At 53.3% G+C, this 15,963-nt stretch overlaps 1 protein-coding gene across 6 annotated transcripts in view; it reads left to right on the forward strand.

The window, feature by feature from the left end:
• Col27a1 (collagen type XXVII alpha 1 chain) overlaps window positions 1-15,963 on the forward strand; it is a 118,570-nt gene that overhangs the window by 3,532 nt on the left and 99,075 nt on the right. For all 6 annotated transcript variants that reach the window (XM_055611670.1, XM_055611669.1, XM_055611671.1 and 3 more), the window contains exons 2-4: window positions 3,541-3,611; window positions 6,730-8,462; window positions 14,287-14,340. In XM_055611670.1, the coding sequence (XP_055467645.1) occupies window positions 3,541-3,611; window positions 6,730-8,462; window positions 14,287-14,340 (1,858 nt within the window). The remainder of the gene's footprint in view (window positions 1-3,540; window positions 3,612-6,729; window positions 8,463-14,286; window positions 14,341-15,963) is intronic.

The following is a 15,963-nucleotide window of genomic DNA, read 5'->3' on the forward strand; positions in this document are numbered from 1 at the left end:
TGTGTGTGTGTGTGTGTGTGTGTGTGTGTGTGTGTGTGTGTGTGTGTTCCCATGGAGGAGGTGGAAGGTGTAGAGAAGAACCCTGGGTGTGGCTGTCTTGGGCACACAGGGTCTGGTGAGGCCACAGGTAGGACAGGGACAGACTCATGCCCTTTCCAGCGAGCCCTGACATCACTCAGCTCATGGCAGAGCAGCTGGGTGCAGCCTCCATCCACATGATGTCTGCCTCGGGGACGTTCTATGCTTTCTATGCTTGGAGTCCTTGGAGCTCTCTGAATGTTTAATCTGGGATGGACTTTTGAGTCTCCAGTGTTTCCAGGAAACAGGTATGGAGAGAAAGCCATCCAGACAGAAGGCATCTTCTGTACAAGTGTCTGAACAAGAACAGCCATGTGTGATGAGCTAGTGGCTGGCCTCTTGCAGGGGACAAGGACCTCTGGCTTCTCCCCGGAAGGCTCATGGTCAGGCAAAGTCCGATTCTTTGTGGCTCACATCTGGGAATGGTTCTCAGGCATTGGTCTTCCAGATACTATGGAGCCCCTCCATGTGCAAGCCAAGGTCTAAGAAGCTGAAAGGAAAACAAAAGTCAAGGAGAACAAAGCCACAAGCCGGTGCAGCCACCAGCGTTATTAACAGTAGCCTAAACAGCACTGGAACAGTAGTCACACTGCCGGCATCCTCCCTTCCGCAGCCAACTTTCCAGGCTGGAGCTTACTCACATAGATGGCTCCCGGTCGCATCTCTTCCTGCTGAGAAAGCTGGAGCTCCGGTCCCCAGCAAGTAGCAAGTCTCTAAAAGTATTCAATTTCTCCTCTAGGGAAACAAATAAAACGTAGGTCTGTTAGTGGGAGAGTTGAGTGGCTGTGTGGCTTTGGATGAGTCTCTTCTCTCTGGACTCCTGTTGCCAATCTCTTCAAAAAGATGGTTAGGGATAGAATCTGGTCCCTGGGGATCTTCAAGACCCATCTCTCACTGAGATGAGCTGAATGCTGGGAAGTTTATGCCTCCGATGTGCACAAAAGCTCCACGCCAGAAGCCAGCTGTGTTTGTTACAGTTTTCTGAGGATTGGCCTTTGGCAGCTGAGTGGCACAAGAAGACTTGACTCCATCTGTGTCACGTGTTTTCCTTCTGACCACCGAGAGCTTAGTAGTGTCCTCCTGTCTACCCTCTAGGGTGCACATAACCACAGCCAGAGATGATCCGAGAGGACACATGTGGCTCTTGTGCCTTCTCTTGCTCACCTGCTGTCCCTCTGTCATCTGGAAAACATCCAAGAGAGAAATAAGGACAGGTGCTGGGAATAGGGAATAGGGTACTCAGTTTCTTAACTGTGGGACTTCTGGGAGCTTTTTGAATACAGGCATGCTGGGAGCTATCTAAGCTTGGATGCAGGGGCTGGCTCTTTCCCATGCTGCCTGACTACTGTTCTTCTAGAGTGCCCCCAGAATGGAAATTATTATAAGACATGCACAAGGTGCTCTTGAAGGGAAGCACCTGCCCTCGCCGGGATGCAGGCTTCTCGTCAAATAAAACTCACTAGCCTGTTTCCAGTTCCCAGGGCCACTGAGGCTACCTGTGGCTTTTGAAAGCCAGCCATGGCAGAAGGACTCCCTGTCCTTTGCAGCAGGCAAACTTCAGTGCGCTGGGCACTTGGCTGTTAGTTGCCATCCACAGTGAGTGAGGCACCAGACATCTGTCCCCAAGAACAAGGATTCCTAGCAATGACTGAAGACTGGGAAGGATAAGGAAGAACCTGCAAGAAGAGAGAGCCAGGGAAGGAAGCTTTGGGGAGATGCTTCCAAGTCCCGAGTCCTGCTACACCGTGTGGCCCCCATTCACCATGCAGACGTGTGGCATTTTCACTGTCATCTACGCATAGGCCTGCTGCAGAAGGCCTCAAAGCTATGGCCAGCATCCCACAGCCCTTTCCCAGTCAGCCCTGCAAGCAGCCGAGTACTTTAGTTCAACTTGATTTTAATAAGGCTTTAGCAGAGTAGTCATTCCCCTTTAAAGAACCTCAAGGAAGATCAGTGCCGGGGTGGTGTCCTTAACATTGACCATTTCCCCCATTCTGCCATCCTCACGTGTTCGTGGGACTTCTAACCTCACACACACACACACACACACGCAGTGATCCACAGCCTCTCTAAACAGCCTGTCTTCATTCAAAAACACTCAGAGGCCAGTAAAAAACCCTCTTCTTTCCCAATATTTTTTCAGGGTGGCTAGCGGGTATCAACATGCATGTCATTGGCCATCTTTGAGTCATGTATGAATTTCTAAGCTAGTCACTGGTGTGCTCTGTATTCATCCAGTGTCCTCTGAACTCCACGTGTGAGTAAACCCCGGTGGCGTGTTGCACAGTGCCGAAGCCGGGCTCACTATTGCTTATCATTTCTGCTCAACTTGAAAGCAGGGAGAGCTGGCAGGGAATGAGCCAAGACCTGCAGCCAGCAGCCTTGCTTCTCCTATATTGCCCTGTTCCCCAGGAGCCTGGTTTTACTCTTGGAAGAGGAACCTGGCCAGTCTGCCCCAGCCAGAACCCTTACCACTCACCACTCACCCAGCTCACCTTCCAGCTGCCATCTCAGCCATCTCTGGCCACGTGCCCTGGCCTCCCCTCTGCCCTCCTGGGGATCGGATGCCCTGAGTGGCTTGGGTGTCCCAGTGGCTGCTCTTACAGGAAGGTGAAACGTGATCCTCACTTCTGCCTGTCATGGCCATAGCCACTGAGTGCAGCTTTAACCATTCCCGGATGCAGCAGGAGGGTGGCAGCTGGTGCGGGGTGAGGTTGGGGGGCTTCCCTGGCTGGGCGTTTAATGCACGAGCTGATTTAATTCCCATATCTGGCCTGCAAGAGAGGGTGTGTGGGTCCATGCTGCATAGGACCAGAAGAGCTCAAGAAGGCCGAGTGACTCATCTGGAGTCACACTGCTTAGAAGTCACGGGGAACCAGGTTTGTTCCTGGCGGCACCTGGCACGGCTGTGCCTCCAACCCCCCAGCGCCCATTTTCTTCTTTCAGGGTTAAGAGGGATGAGTTGCTGTGTGAGCCCTGGGAAGTGATTCTTCCTACCCCCCTTCCCCCCCCCCCCCGCCCCGTGCCACCACCCTGCCCAGCACCTTGAGGACACTGGTTGTTCTAGCAAACCAACCTATTTTCCATCTGTCTTTCAGCCTTGGTTCTGCTCTCTGTAGCCTGGGGCCTGGGGAGTCTTGTCTTGAACTTTAGAGGCCCTAAAGCAGATGTAGAGATTGAGCGGAGGGGCTGGACTCTAGATCTAGCACAGGGCTTTGGGCTCTTCTGTGAAGAGCAGAGCTGTGTCCAGAGCTTGCTGGAATGCTGGGCTGGGGCCTGGGAGCATCTTGGGAGTGAGAGCCACTCTGATTGGCCCTTGATGGCCATGCCTTGCCTCTGGCCTTCAGTGTGAGATCAGGATAGAAGGGAAGTGGGCTAGGCCATCCCTCCTGGCTCCCTGGCCGGATCTGGGTGTGAGGGTGGAAGCTGATTCTGTGTGCATTTGTGTCTACCTGTCTCTAGGGGGTTTCTCTTCGCCTGGATCTTGGTCTCATTTGCCTGTCATCTGGCCTCCGCCCAAGGAGCTCCTGAAGGTAATTCTCTCTTTTCTTTGTCCAGTGGAAGACAAAGGAGGGCGGAAGAGAACTGGAGAACTCGGGTAGCAGACATCCACACCATTAGCTGAAATGCAAAGGCTCAGTTTTCTCATCCAGAGAATGGAGCCAACCCTAGGCCCAACCCCTTGGGGTCTCTGATCAGTGAGAAAGGTTGCATGCAGGACTGTCCTTGTGTTCCTTCCCACAAACCTTATCTGAGTGCCTCTTCTCCTTCATAACCATTGCTAGGGAGCATGGAGGCTGCAGTGTCTTTGTCCACACCTCCTGACATCTCTGTACCCTTGGCTTTTGTTGTCACTGGGGAGCTGTTCAGGCATCGATGGGCAGCCTTCTCACTGCCCATGGAAACTCAGACTCTCCCCATATCTGTGCCAAGTGGACATAATGCTTCTTAAATTAACTGCCCTTCCATCTTCCATGCCTGCCATGCTCTGGGGTAGGCAGCAGGCACCTTGAGAGTCCTCATGGCCTGATTTGGCCACTGGGTGGGAACTGGACCCCTGGGAGGTAAGGTCCATGCCAGGGAGGGACTTTGCTGCCCGGCAACATTTGTTCATGTGTCATATTTTCCAAGCTTGTGGAACAGCTGTCCAGAGTCCTGAGTCAGGAAGGGGGTGGGAACGACCAGAGCCGTACACGCCAGGTTTATGTAATAAAGGCATCTTGCTGGAGCCAGCTGGCCGGCCTGTGCACCCTGGCTCAGGCTCTCTGTTCATTCTGTGTCTCCTGCCTCTTCCTCTCGGTGGGATTCTGCATGGGGCTCTGCTTTGCCTCCTCACCAATCTGAGTAGCTTCATAACAGTGTGGGTTGATGGCTGAGAACAGAGACCCTGAGTTTGGGTCCCCAGCTTCCACCTCCAGTGGTGAGCCTCACAGCACCCTGGGTAAGTTACCATAGTGTAAGCTGCACGTCTGCTGGCACACATCTGCCATACTGGCTCTTGAGAAAGAGGTGGGAAGCTCCCAAGTTCCAGGCTTGTCTGAGACACATAGAGTAACCTTGTCTCAAAAAACAAAGCCCAGAAGATTATCAAATCCAGTGAGCGTAAGTAGTGAACTAGGCGAGTTCCTGCCTCCACAATGGTTGGGAGAAACGGATGGACACGCATGGTAAATATACTTAAGTGTGTTCCTGTCCACTGGGACTTTGCTCATCTGCAAGGACCAGGAGGCACTGCCTTCTACAGTAGGCAGACACATCAGCAGTCATAATCCGAGCTTTAACAGCCTCAGGCCTTCCCCAGAGGCTGGCTGTCCATCAGCCTTGAAGGCCGTCAGAGGGTGAGAAGGGAGCAGGCCCATGTGAGGCCGTTCCTGGCCAGCTGTGGCTCTCCTAGGGCTGGCCACCTGGCTGGAGGCCTGGCATGTGGGGAAGGATGTGGATGTGTGCCAAGAGCAGGCCTGAGGAATGCCCTAGCACTGTCGGGCGTGCAGGTGGCTCCTTTCCCCAGCTAAGTGCTGCCTCCTGCTTGAGCTTGTTTATAGTGAGTAGTATTTCATGATAGGACAGTGACTAAAACAAGTAAGATCTGCTAAGAAAAATCCTAAGAAGTGTTTCGTTTTAGCTTAGATCTGGGGACTGGCAGGTGTAAGAAAGGATAGGAAGAAGGAAGCCCCTTGGGTTCTACAGAAGAAGAGAGTTTCGTTTAATTCATCATTAAGCTATGGGCACAGTACCTTGGGATGCAGAGCGCTTACAACATTTGGAGCCCGTTGTGCTGGGGGGTTTATAGACAGAGAAATCAAGCATCAGGAAGAGATTCAGGCAGGGCTTGAGTGAGGATGATCATGTAGGTGTACCTCATTGCCCATTCTCCAGTCCATCTAACTCTGCCTATCTATGCATATATCTGTCTTTCTCTCCATCCATCCATCCATCCATCCATCCATCCATCCACCTATCCATATACCTACTCACCCACCCATCCATCCGTTTGCTCATGGTTTTTAGCTGAGGACCAGTTAGACATCATGTGCTGGATTCAGGCTGCAGTATGGCCTGTGTTCTGCACACTGGACAATAAGAAGAGAGCATTCAACACTCAATATTAGAGGCTTCAGGCTCTGACCCAGCCCTCAGCCCACATGGAAGTTTTAGGGATAGCTGGAAGTTCCGGAGGTACTTGCTGGCTCCCTGCAGAGGTCAAGGTCAGGAGCCAGCCTTAATAGATGCTTCAGATAGCTGAAGATGATCAGATAACACAAAGAAGTGGGTTGGGATGCCTTTCCATGAACAATAGACTACACGGCGAGGACTTATTTCTAAGTGACCCAGAAGACCGTTAGATCTAGCGCATACATACAGTGCAGATCAGTGGGTTTCTGTCTCAGAGATGGCTGAGAGAACTAGGTTCACATGCATGGATTTCATATTTGCATTTGTTCTGTCAAAGTCCTTTTTCACTCTGGGAAGCCCATCATGGTACTTACTAAGGATGGAACAAATGCCTATGTGCTGGGCTGGGGACTGGAGATCGCATCAGCACCGGTCACTTCCTCTGTGCTTGAGAGGAAGTGAGGTTTTAGCTTCCTCTGAGGCAGAGCCCTTCTCCTCAGCTTGCTCCAGCCAGAGACCAGGGTGGGAAGGTGTGCCTCTGAGGAGGTGGTGAGACCAGCCAGGCTCCCTGGTCTTCCTGAGTTCCTGTGACATAAAGCTTAGGGGATTAAGGAGAGGGAAAGCACATCTCTGGCTCTGTGTTTGGTGAATATCATTTTTGGTGGCAGCAGTTGTCATTTGAAAGTACTTATTGCTAGTCCCTTTACCACAAAGACATTTGCTTTTAAAAAAAATCATCTCAACATCCATTTGCAATGAAGTCCTATGATATGACCCCATCTGACAGGTGGGAACTCTGAGGCTCTAGTGCCACAGGGTTAGGAAGTAGTAGAGCTGAGATGTGGATCCAGGAAGGATCAGGAAGGCCAGGAAGGAGTGTGCAGCCCAGCCCTGGGATGCAAGGTTGCAGCATGCCACAGATGGCTGCAATGTGACACCTGAGGTAGGGCTCTGTGGAGGGAAACGAGCAGATTATCAGGTGGCTGCTTGTAGCCAGAGCTGGAGCAGGCTCTCACCCTCTTATCTTATTCCTCCCAGATGTGGATGTCCTCCAGCGGCTGGGCCTTAGCTGGACAAAGGCCGGGGGTGGCCGCAGCCCTGCACCCCCTGGTGTTATTCCTTTCCCATCTGGTTTCATCTTCACACAGAGGGCCAGGCTGCAGGCCCCCACAGCCACAGTCCTCCCCACCACCCTGGGCCGGGAGCTGGCCCTGGTGTTGAGTCTCTGTTCCCACCGTGTGAACCATGCCTTCCTCTTCGCCATCCGCAGCGGGAAGCACAGGCTGCAACTGGGCCTGCAGTTCCTCCCTGGCAGGACCCTCGTCCACCTGGGGCCTCGGCAATCTGTGGCCTTCGACCTGGATGTGCATGATGGGCGCTGGCACCACCTGGCCCTAGAGCTTCGAAGCCGCACGGTCACACTGGTGACAGCTTGTGGGCAGCACAGGGTGCCTGTCCCGCTGCCTTCCCGTAGAGACTCCATGCTTGATCCCCAGGGCTCCTTTCTCTTGGGAAAGATGAACCCTCGTGCCATCCAGTTTGAAGGTGCACTCTGTCAGTTCAGCATCCATCCCGTGGCGCAGGTCGCTCGTAATTACTGTGCCCACCTGAGAGAGCGATGTCGACAGGTGGACACCTACGGTCCCCATGCAGGAGCCCTCTTTCCTTGGGACTCTGGCCCAGCCTTTGCTTTGCGTCCTGAACCAGCCTTGCTTGGTCTGGGGAATCTGACCGGAACCCTCGCAACCCTGGGAGCCAGGCCTGTAGACAAGGGTCCCATGCTGACTGTGGCTCCTGCTGTGCCCACCAAGCCTCTAAGGACTGTCCCCCAAGATGGCTCCCAACACAGCTCTTCCCAGACCCCACAGGCACCTGCCAAACAGTCAGCCAGGAAAACACCCTCCCCCTCACCTTCAGCTTCTCTGGCTATTTCCACCAGGAATCTTCATCCAGCTGCTGCCCAGCCACTACAGATCACAGCAGCTAGCCCTACCAAATTTCCCCACACCAAGCCTTCTGCTTCTTCCCTTTCAATTACATCCATGAAAAGTCCCCATCCAATGCAGAAAACAGGTGCCCCTTCATCCACAAAGCCAGTTCTGCCCACCCAGAAGCCAATGCCTCCCACCTCCCACCTAGCACCTTCCAAAGCCTCTAGCCCCACTGTGAGGCTTGTCCAGAAGACCTCCATGACACTCCAACCTCCAGCCTCCAGCCCCCAGTTCCCGCGCCCTGCTGCTGGCTTCTCTAAGAAGTCCGCTTCCAAAGTAGCAAAGTCTAAGTCCAAGATGACCAGTTGGGCCAGCAAGCCAGTCTTGACCGACATCAGTGCCCCTGAAACGTTTCAGCAAGCTGTTGTATCCCAGTTTCCTGTTCCCTATCTGAGCTCTCAGACACAAGCTACAGCCCTCCCTCCGTTGAACACTGGAAATCCTAGAACAATGCATCCCACTCGTGACTCTGCTTCAACTCCTGCTGGAAGCAGGAAATCCACAGGATTGGAAGCCTCTAAGAAAACCAGACGTAAGAGCAACCCCCAGAAGACTGTACCTCTCAGCCCTGGGAAGATGACCAAGGATGCCTCACCAAGAGGCCTGACCACCCAGCCCAGCCAGCTGTCCACCCCAGCCTTGGTCCTTGCCCCAGCTCGCCTCCTGTCCTCCAGCCCCCGGCCCACCAGCAGCAGCTTCCCTTTTTTCCACCTGCCAGGCCCCACACCTTTCTTGATGCTGATGGGGCCTCCAGGCACCAAGGGAGACCGTGGCTTGCCGGTAAGACTGGGTAGGGTCTCCATGCCGTGTGGTGCATAAGCAGGTGGCTACGGAGCAGTTTGGTCCAAGGGAGCACCCCATGGAAAGGGCAAGGGAGAAAAGAGCTAATTGGGGAGGGGGCTAGCTTGGGTCCTAACTCCTTGTCCTTCCTGGTTCAGCGGTTGCCTATTCTAGCATAGAGCTGTGAGCCACTGGGGCAGACTTGGTAGGCCTCCCTGGGTTTTAGACAGCTCAGATCGATGGTGGTAATTCACTGCTAACCCAATGCAAAGGTCTGTGGCTTTAGGAACACCATAGATGACAGACCTAGGTCACCACAGTGATCTGACAAACAGCTTCCCATGTGGCCCTGCTGGCCTGTGCGCCTGTCTGGGAGCTGTGGACAGAAGTCATGGATGAGTAGCTTGGGCTGTATTTGGCTTGGCACATGCGGTGCTCTTTTTATGAAATCTAGTAGTTACTGACACTGAAAAAGTGGAAGGGTTCCTAGGAAAGTCCAGTCCACTCAGTTCTCTTGGAGGGTGGGAGGGTGGTGGCTCTTGGGTAGCCACCCTGATCCCCACTTTTCCTTGGAGCTTCCAGCCTGACCTTTCTGTTGGTACGCACTACTTACCTGGCTGGCACCCTTGCTTGGTGAGGAAGGACCTTGTGGGTCAGAGGGAACAAGGGAGAGACAAAGAAAAAGCATTGCATGTGCAGGGGCTCGCCTGGGACTGTTTCCAGGGCCAATGACCTTCCCTGGCTGAAGGCCAGCTCATCCAGCTCAGCGGGGAGTAGTGGAATGGGGGTTCTAGCAGGCTCAGGCCCCTGCTCTGACCTTGGCAATGACCGCAGGGCAGTGGTGCCCCCTCCTCAGAGCCAGGTCCCCACTGGGCTCTGGGTTTAAGGGTCAGGAGCCCTGCAGTGTGGAGACAGTGGCAGATGCTGGGACTTCCTGGGTCTTGCAAACACACTTAATGGGTTTTAATAATAATTAGGAATAATATTTATCCAGCCCATCTCCAAGGGGACAGAGTCTGCTCATTATAACCATATTTCGAAGCTTATGGAAACAGTGTACAGTGCTCCACTGTTAGGTCAGCGCTCAGCTCAAGTTTCCCGTTGTTCTCAAATCGGCAGTCTGGAGTCGGGGATCAAAGGACCTGGAGAACAAGTCAAGGAGCCTTTGCACTCAGCCTGACCCTGGCCCAGGTGCTCTTGGCTCAGACAGCTCAGCAAACTGGGCTGCATACTCTCAGAGCCCCGGCCCGCAGGGTTGGAGGAGGTGAACTTTCCTCTTGTGACAAGGAGTCCTGCCTCTGGCTGTGTGGTGCACCATAGCCGAATGAAGGAGGCGAACAGCCACACTCTCCAGGCCAGGAGTGGAGACAGGACAGGACCGTGTTTGGGGGTGTGGAAGTGGAGGTAGTGAAGACACGAATACCCATCCTCCCCTCTCGTTTCTCCTGATTTGCAGGCTCTGAGCACAGCAGACGGGGATGATACTTCCTGGGTCAGGGGATGCACAGATCTTGGATTAAATTCTCCTTCTGCACCATCCTTCCTCTGAGCCAGTTCTGTAGCATGGTATAGTGGCTTCCACCTCTCAAGTAGGCTATGCCCAGGGATCTGTCATAGGAAGGAAACGTGCAACTGTCTCCCCAAGTGCCAGAAACTGGGGGATTCTCTCACTCCTCTCAAGGGCTGGAGTTTCTTCTAGGGTGGGCATGTGTCATGGTCCTCAGCTGGGGATATGAAGTCACCTGCAGAAGCTGGGGCAGGGTTGTCTAAGCCCAGGACCTGGTTCATGAGGCAGCATGGCCCAGGAGGCTGCTGGTCTCCGCTAATGCTTGGATTTCTTGTCCTTGGGGAGATTGGACTGAGACATGAGGGTAGTGCTCAGTGAAGATCTCTGACATAAATGAATGAATTTGGTCCTTGCAAAGCCCAGGTGGTCCCAATTCCCAGGCCAGGATCCCTGAGGTCAAGCAAAACTCCCCTACCACAGGAGTGACAGGGCTGAATGAACTGAAGAAGCATACATGCTTTATGTTCTGATAAACATGGGTGTTTTTATTCTTAGCCCAAGTGGTGATAAACTTTCTAGATGCTTTGGGCTATGCGAACTCTGACAGGGCTCTCGACTTTCTGAGCTTTCCGTTCTGTGGGAATTCAGGAAGACTTAACAATCCAGGGCTGTGTAATTTCTGGAGGAACTTTTTGAAGGTCTGGGCAGCACAGGAGAAGCCAGCAGGGGTCTGCAACCACGGCTGTTACCATACCCGTCATACCCAGATGACTTTCAGGTAGAAGGGACAGGAAAGGCATTATTTAGCCAGAACTGAATCCCTGAGCCAGTAGTGAGTAAATGGCACAGTAGTGAGTAAATGGAAGAAAGCCACCCCTTTCCCTGCATGCAGGCCTTTGCTGGTCTTCCGAGTTGACTGGGCCTCACAAAAGAAGAAACATGAAAGAGCGAGGAACTCAGGCTTTGGAAGTTGGCTCTCAGGGAGCAGAGGGACCCTAGGGGTCAAAAAAGACTGCCGAGCGTACACACAGTAGTCTCAGGAAATGGCTATTACACTCCCATTTTGCAGCTGGACACGCTGAGCCAGGAAGCATAGAGCAGTATGGTGGCTTACTTAGGACCACTTACTGGGTTCCCATGAAGAAGTTAAATCACAGCACTGGGTGGGTGCTCTGCAGACATCAAGGGACAGTAACAGACCAGGTTCCAGGGACCAGGAGGTCATTGTTTATGTCACCCAACAGAGAGCAACACACTCAGACCTGGATGCAAGCCTCCCAGAACCTAAGCCTGTAGACTGTCTTCCTGGCTGCTGATTGCCAGGGGGAGATGCCAGCAGGTCTGACTCTTTGTACAGGGTCTCACTGCAATTGGCACAAGGAGGAGGGTTCTTGATCAAGAGCAGGATCCTCTTGGACTGGCTACTGGAGGTCAGGACACCAAGAAAAGCCTGCAGGGCTATTTCATGTTTCTGAGGCTCTGTGTGTGTGCCTGCACCCTGGCCCAGGCCTCCTGCACTCCCTGGACAGAGACAGGCCTTTGGACCCTGCCCCTCCCCCACTTGAGCTCTCTCAGAGGCCTCCTTGTTTGCAGTGTGGAGTGGAAAAATCCCACCCCAGCTCATGATTCATTGGGCTCCCCCGCTCAGGCTGTGGGCCTGGAAAGAAACAGCCACGTTTTCCACCGTGCAACAGCAGGCACTCACTCGCATGGAGCAGAGGGGCCAGGGCACCCACCATTACCCAAGCCAGCAAGGCGAACACTGAGTATGCCAGGGGCATGTCTGAAGCTGGGCTGGGTAGCCATGGCCCAGGTCGCTGGCTGGTGGGCTGGAGGTGGTAGCCATGCCTCAGCTTGGGTCAAGAGCCTCTATAGGATGACCTTACCAAGACAAGCCAGAAATACTGGGTTGCCCTGGGGTGTGCTGAACACATGTGCTAGGTGAGGTCAGATTCTGGCCCAGTTGCCTCTTGACAGAAGAAATGTCAAGAGGGTGCCTCTAGGCTTCTGTAGGTGTAGTCTCATCAGGGTTTATTCTGGAGTATGGCCTTGCTTTCTGGCAAATGTTAAATGGCCTCATTACTTACTCTCTTATCTGATAAACCCAAGCCCAGTTTCCCTACAGCTCAGGAGATGCCAGTAGCTGGAAGGTAAGCATGCTCATTTCCCAGGTGGCCCTGGGAAGGGGCTTAGGCCAGGCCACGTGATTAATTAGAGACAGTTGTCCAGCTCTGGCTGTGAAGAAGTTGATCGGGGTGGGAGATCAAGCCCGGTGGCCCTAGGCAGCTTCTGTTTCCTGCTAGCTGTGTGGCCTTGGACAAGGCCCTTTGCCTCTCTGAGCCATCTCTGATATATAGTTTTTTAACCCATTGAAAGGGATCAGGACACCTCCAGCTGTGCAGACCCTCCAATGTGGGTCACCTGCCTTAGAGAAGTGAGCCAAGGAGGAGGGCCTACTAGAAAAAGACACTACTCTCCCCAAAACAGTAGCCAGGGGCGTGTGTAGCTTAAACTGCTGAATGGGGAAGTCCCAGGGGTTTGCCTAGCAGAAATAACAACTCACGCTATTTGAGCATCAACTTCATGCCAGGCACGAGGATTAGCACGTTTTATAGATTATCCGTGGTGACGGGCTATTATTATCCTCGCTGGACAGCCATGGAAACCCAGGCTTGGAGAGGGAGTGGAAACAGCTGGCATGAAGCCAGCTCTGCACGGCAGGGTGCTCTGCCTGGGCGAGCCCCCAGCCCTAGGCTGTCTCCTGCGGCTCTGGAGAAGAGGAAGGTGGTCTGGCCTCAGTCCCAAACCTACGTGGACTGGATGGGGGCACTGCAGACCTGTCTGGAAGCACGCAGGGGCTTAGAGCAGGTTGGGACTTGCCTGAGGCCATGGCGTGCTCCCCTCCCTCTTGTAGGGCTGTCCAGTGACCATAGACTAACTGCTGGTATCTAACTGTCTGGATCTGGGCTATGATTATCAGGGAGAGCAAGCCCGAGAGCATTCACAGGCCAGTGTGCCAAGCTGAGCTGAACCTAGCCGGGCTGCCCAGCGTGAGACTGCGATCCGTTGCCAGCCAGAACCAACTCAGTTTTCAACACTGATTCTAACTCTGGGCAAGGGAACCTGGAATCTCATGGATGGTTATTTGAAACAAATGAATTCCCAAGCCTCACACTCCTCGAAAGCCTGGCTTCCTATGAGGGGCTTGGGCTCAGTTTCGGGCATGCGTGCTTGCTAATCTCATTTTCTTCTCTGGGGTGGAAGGGACGGTCATTAGTTGCTACATGCATTTTAAAGGGGGCAGCTGAGACCTGGGCGGGGGAGGAATCACACCAGTCCCAGCATGCAGTGCTAAAGTCAGGATGCAAACAAACTCCAGCCCCTGGCTTAGCAGTCCACCGCCTGCTTTCTTGCAAAAGGAGCCGAGATAGGGGCCATGCAGGTGCTTCTAGGTCACTTCAGGGCCAGGCCTTTCTCTTGTGGGAAGTGAGGAGCCATTAAATCCTGTTGAACAAGGACATGCTGAGGGATTAGCCTGGAGGAGGCAGAGAGACCTATGGGCTTGCTGAAGGCTCCTGGGGAGCCGTGATGGTGCTGGACCCCGTAGGGACAGATGCACACTTCCATGCAGGCACCACGGTAGATAAGGCGCATACTGCCTCTTGTCCTTACATAATCCTACAGGCACCGTTGCTCTTCTACAGGATACAGGCTGGGCTGTCTGAGGCGGAGTTGGTCACATCCAGCTGTGAGTAGCAGGAAGGCCATTTGAACTCGGGCCCAGATGTTTCAAAGCCCCTGCATATGTCCTTTGTGCTACACTGTACCTCTGTGGCGCAAGGATGCTTGGTGTGACCTTGGCTAAGTCCCTTCTCTGCTCTGGCTCTGCAGAGAACTTGGCTGAGCTCCGAGTTTGCCTGCTGTTTTATGTTATCAGACATTTGGCTGAGCCCTGAGGGTAGCATGACTCATGTTCTGTGTTAGTGCCTTTGAGGGGGCTGCCATTTGCAAAGAGAGCCGGGCTTCCAAACAGATATTTCCCCAAAGTAAAAAAGAGGGAAAGGGCCAAGCAGGCTTCCTGGAGGAGATGACACCCTAACAAGTTAACTGAGTGATTAAAAAACAGGGCCTCACAAGTTGGGAAAGAATCAGTACTATTTCTAGAAGGCCTGAAAACCCCAGTACGCATGAGTTCCCCGAGGCTGAGATCTCAGGGAACTCTTCATAGCTGTGGGACTTCTGGACAGGACTATTGACTGATTGCATTTTCTGCCGTACCTCAGCATTGCCTCAGCTCCGTTCTTGCTTCCTCTTCAGGGTCCCCCTGGGCTTCCCGGATTACCTGGATCTCCAGGTGCACGAGGTCCTCGGGTAAGAGATGGCGTATGCTGTGTGTCTTGGGAGATTCTGGATGACCGTTTGCTGATATTCTGCTGCCGTGATGCCCCAGCTTGCTGTGATCCTCTGTACCCATTTTCCATTGTATCTTTTGGGGGTGGACATAGTGTGGGATGACGATGACATCTTGTACTTTTACTTGTAGCACTGCTTGTGGCCTAGGGCAGAGCAGGGACTCCTGAAGTGCATAAGCAGACATTTGACCTGAAAACCTCAGTGTGGGAGAATGAGACCCTGAGGTGCCTCCTCCCACTTCTTCCTGACCATACTGACTAGGAGCTCTGAAGGAATAGTTTCGTGACCCCAGAAAAGGGCTGAGCTCTCAGGCTGGGGTGCGGCTTGGGGTCAGTTAGAGCGCAGTAGCTGCTGGAACCAAAAGCCTGAGTGCCAACCACTTCAATCCCTTGTGCTACCCGTGTGGCCCCACCTCAGGTGTAACCTCTGCAGCCAGCCAGTGTGGGCATCTATTCAGGGATGAGGTGTGACTAGCAATATCAGAGCCAGAGTCCAAGATCCTCCCAAATGCTGGGACCCTGAGGTCCTCTGAGAGGAAAACCTATTGCCCCTGGGCTGCGACCAATGGCACTCATCTCCGTGCCCAGGCAGATTGAGCCTTTCTCAGGCCAAGGGCCGGGAAAGCACCAGAGGAGGAAGCTGCATATTTTTAGCTCCAAGTGCAGAAGTTGGTTTTGATTATGTAATTACTTGGGCCCCGTTTCTTTCCAGACCTGGTTGTGTCCTCCTGAGCCCAGGATTCTGGAACCTTCCATCTGATCTGCCTTTCCTCCTGGCTGCAGAGCCTGCTGGGATGCATGCCCAGAGCTGGGGACTATACAGGTGTTAGGGCCTTGCACTTTGACCTAGCATTCCTGGGCAGGCAATCTGACCCCTGTTCCCAAATTCTGCCTGATCACCAGCCAGCTTTGTTCTCCTGTGTAAAGTCCTCTATCTGTGGCTCAAATGAGACACCGCCCCTTTTTCTGATGGCCCTCCCTTTCTGGAGCTCCTCAGCAGGTCGCCGGGCACAGCCATGCTCCCAGAGCTCTGCTGGCTGATCCACATGAACGTGATACTGCCATTCTTCCCAACCACCCTGGGAAATAGGAGCTAGTAGTCTCCTTATTTTGCAAAGGAGAAAACCGAGATCCCCAAGAGCGCAGCTCCGTTAGATAAGTCAGAGTAAACGTCAGAACCAGGGCTGTGCCCAGGTGGTTTGATTCGATAACCCACTTACCTTCCTGAGTGCTGAGTTTTCTGTCAGTGCCACCTGGGTCCCCACCTGGCCTCAGTAGGAGATAGGCTGTCCATCTGACATGATTCCTAGCAGAGGTGCAGGGCTTGTGTTTGGGAAAGCTTCCCACCAGGAAGCTGTTTTGACCTGAGGCAAGTCTAGTCCGTCCATCTTTCTGACCTGTTTCCTTACCTATAGGATCGGGGTCCTACATCTGAAGCTTCCTTCCAGCTCGAATCTCTCTCTGGATAGGCTACAGGCTCTGTACCTGCCCCTCACTCCCTTCAGTCTGTTTCTACATTTCAAATTCCATAGATCCTAAAATTCTACAGCTAGAGGATTGTTGGGTTACACAAACCTGATAC

This window comes from Psammomys obesus, unplaced genomic scaffold (assembly GCF_907164565.1).
Source record: "Psammomys obesus unplaced genomic scaffold, mPsaObe1.curated_primary_1811, whole genome shotgun sequence".
Classification (NCBI taxonomy): Eukaryota; Metazoa; Chordata; class Mammalia; order Rodentia; family Muridae; genus Psammomys; species Psammomys obesus.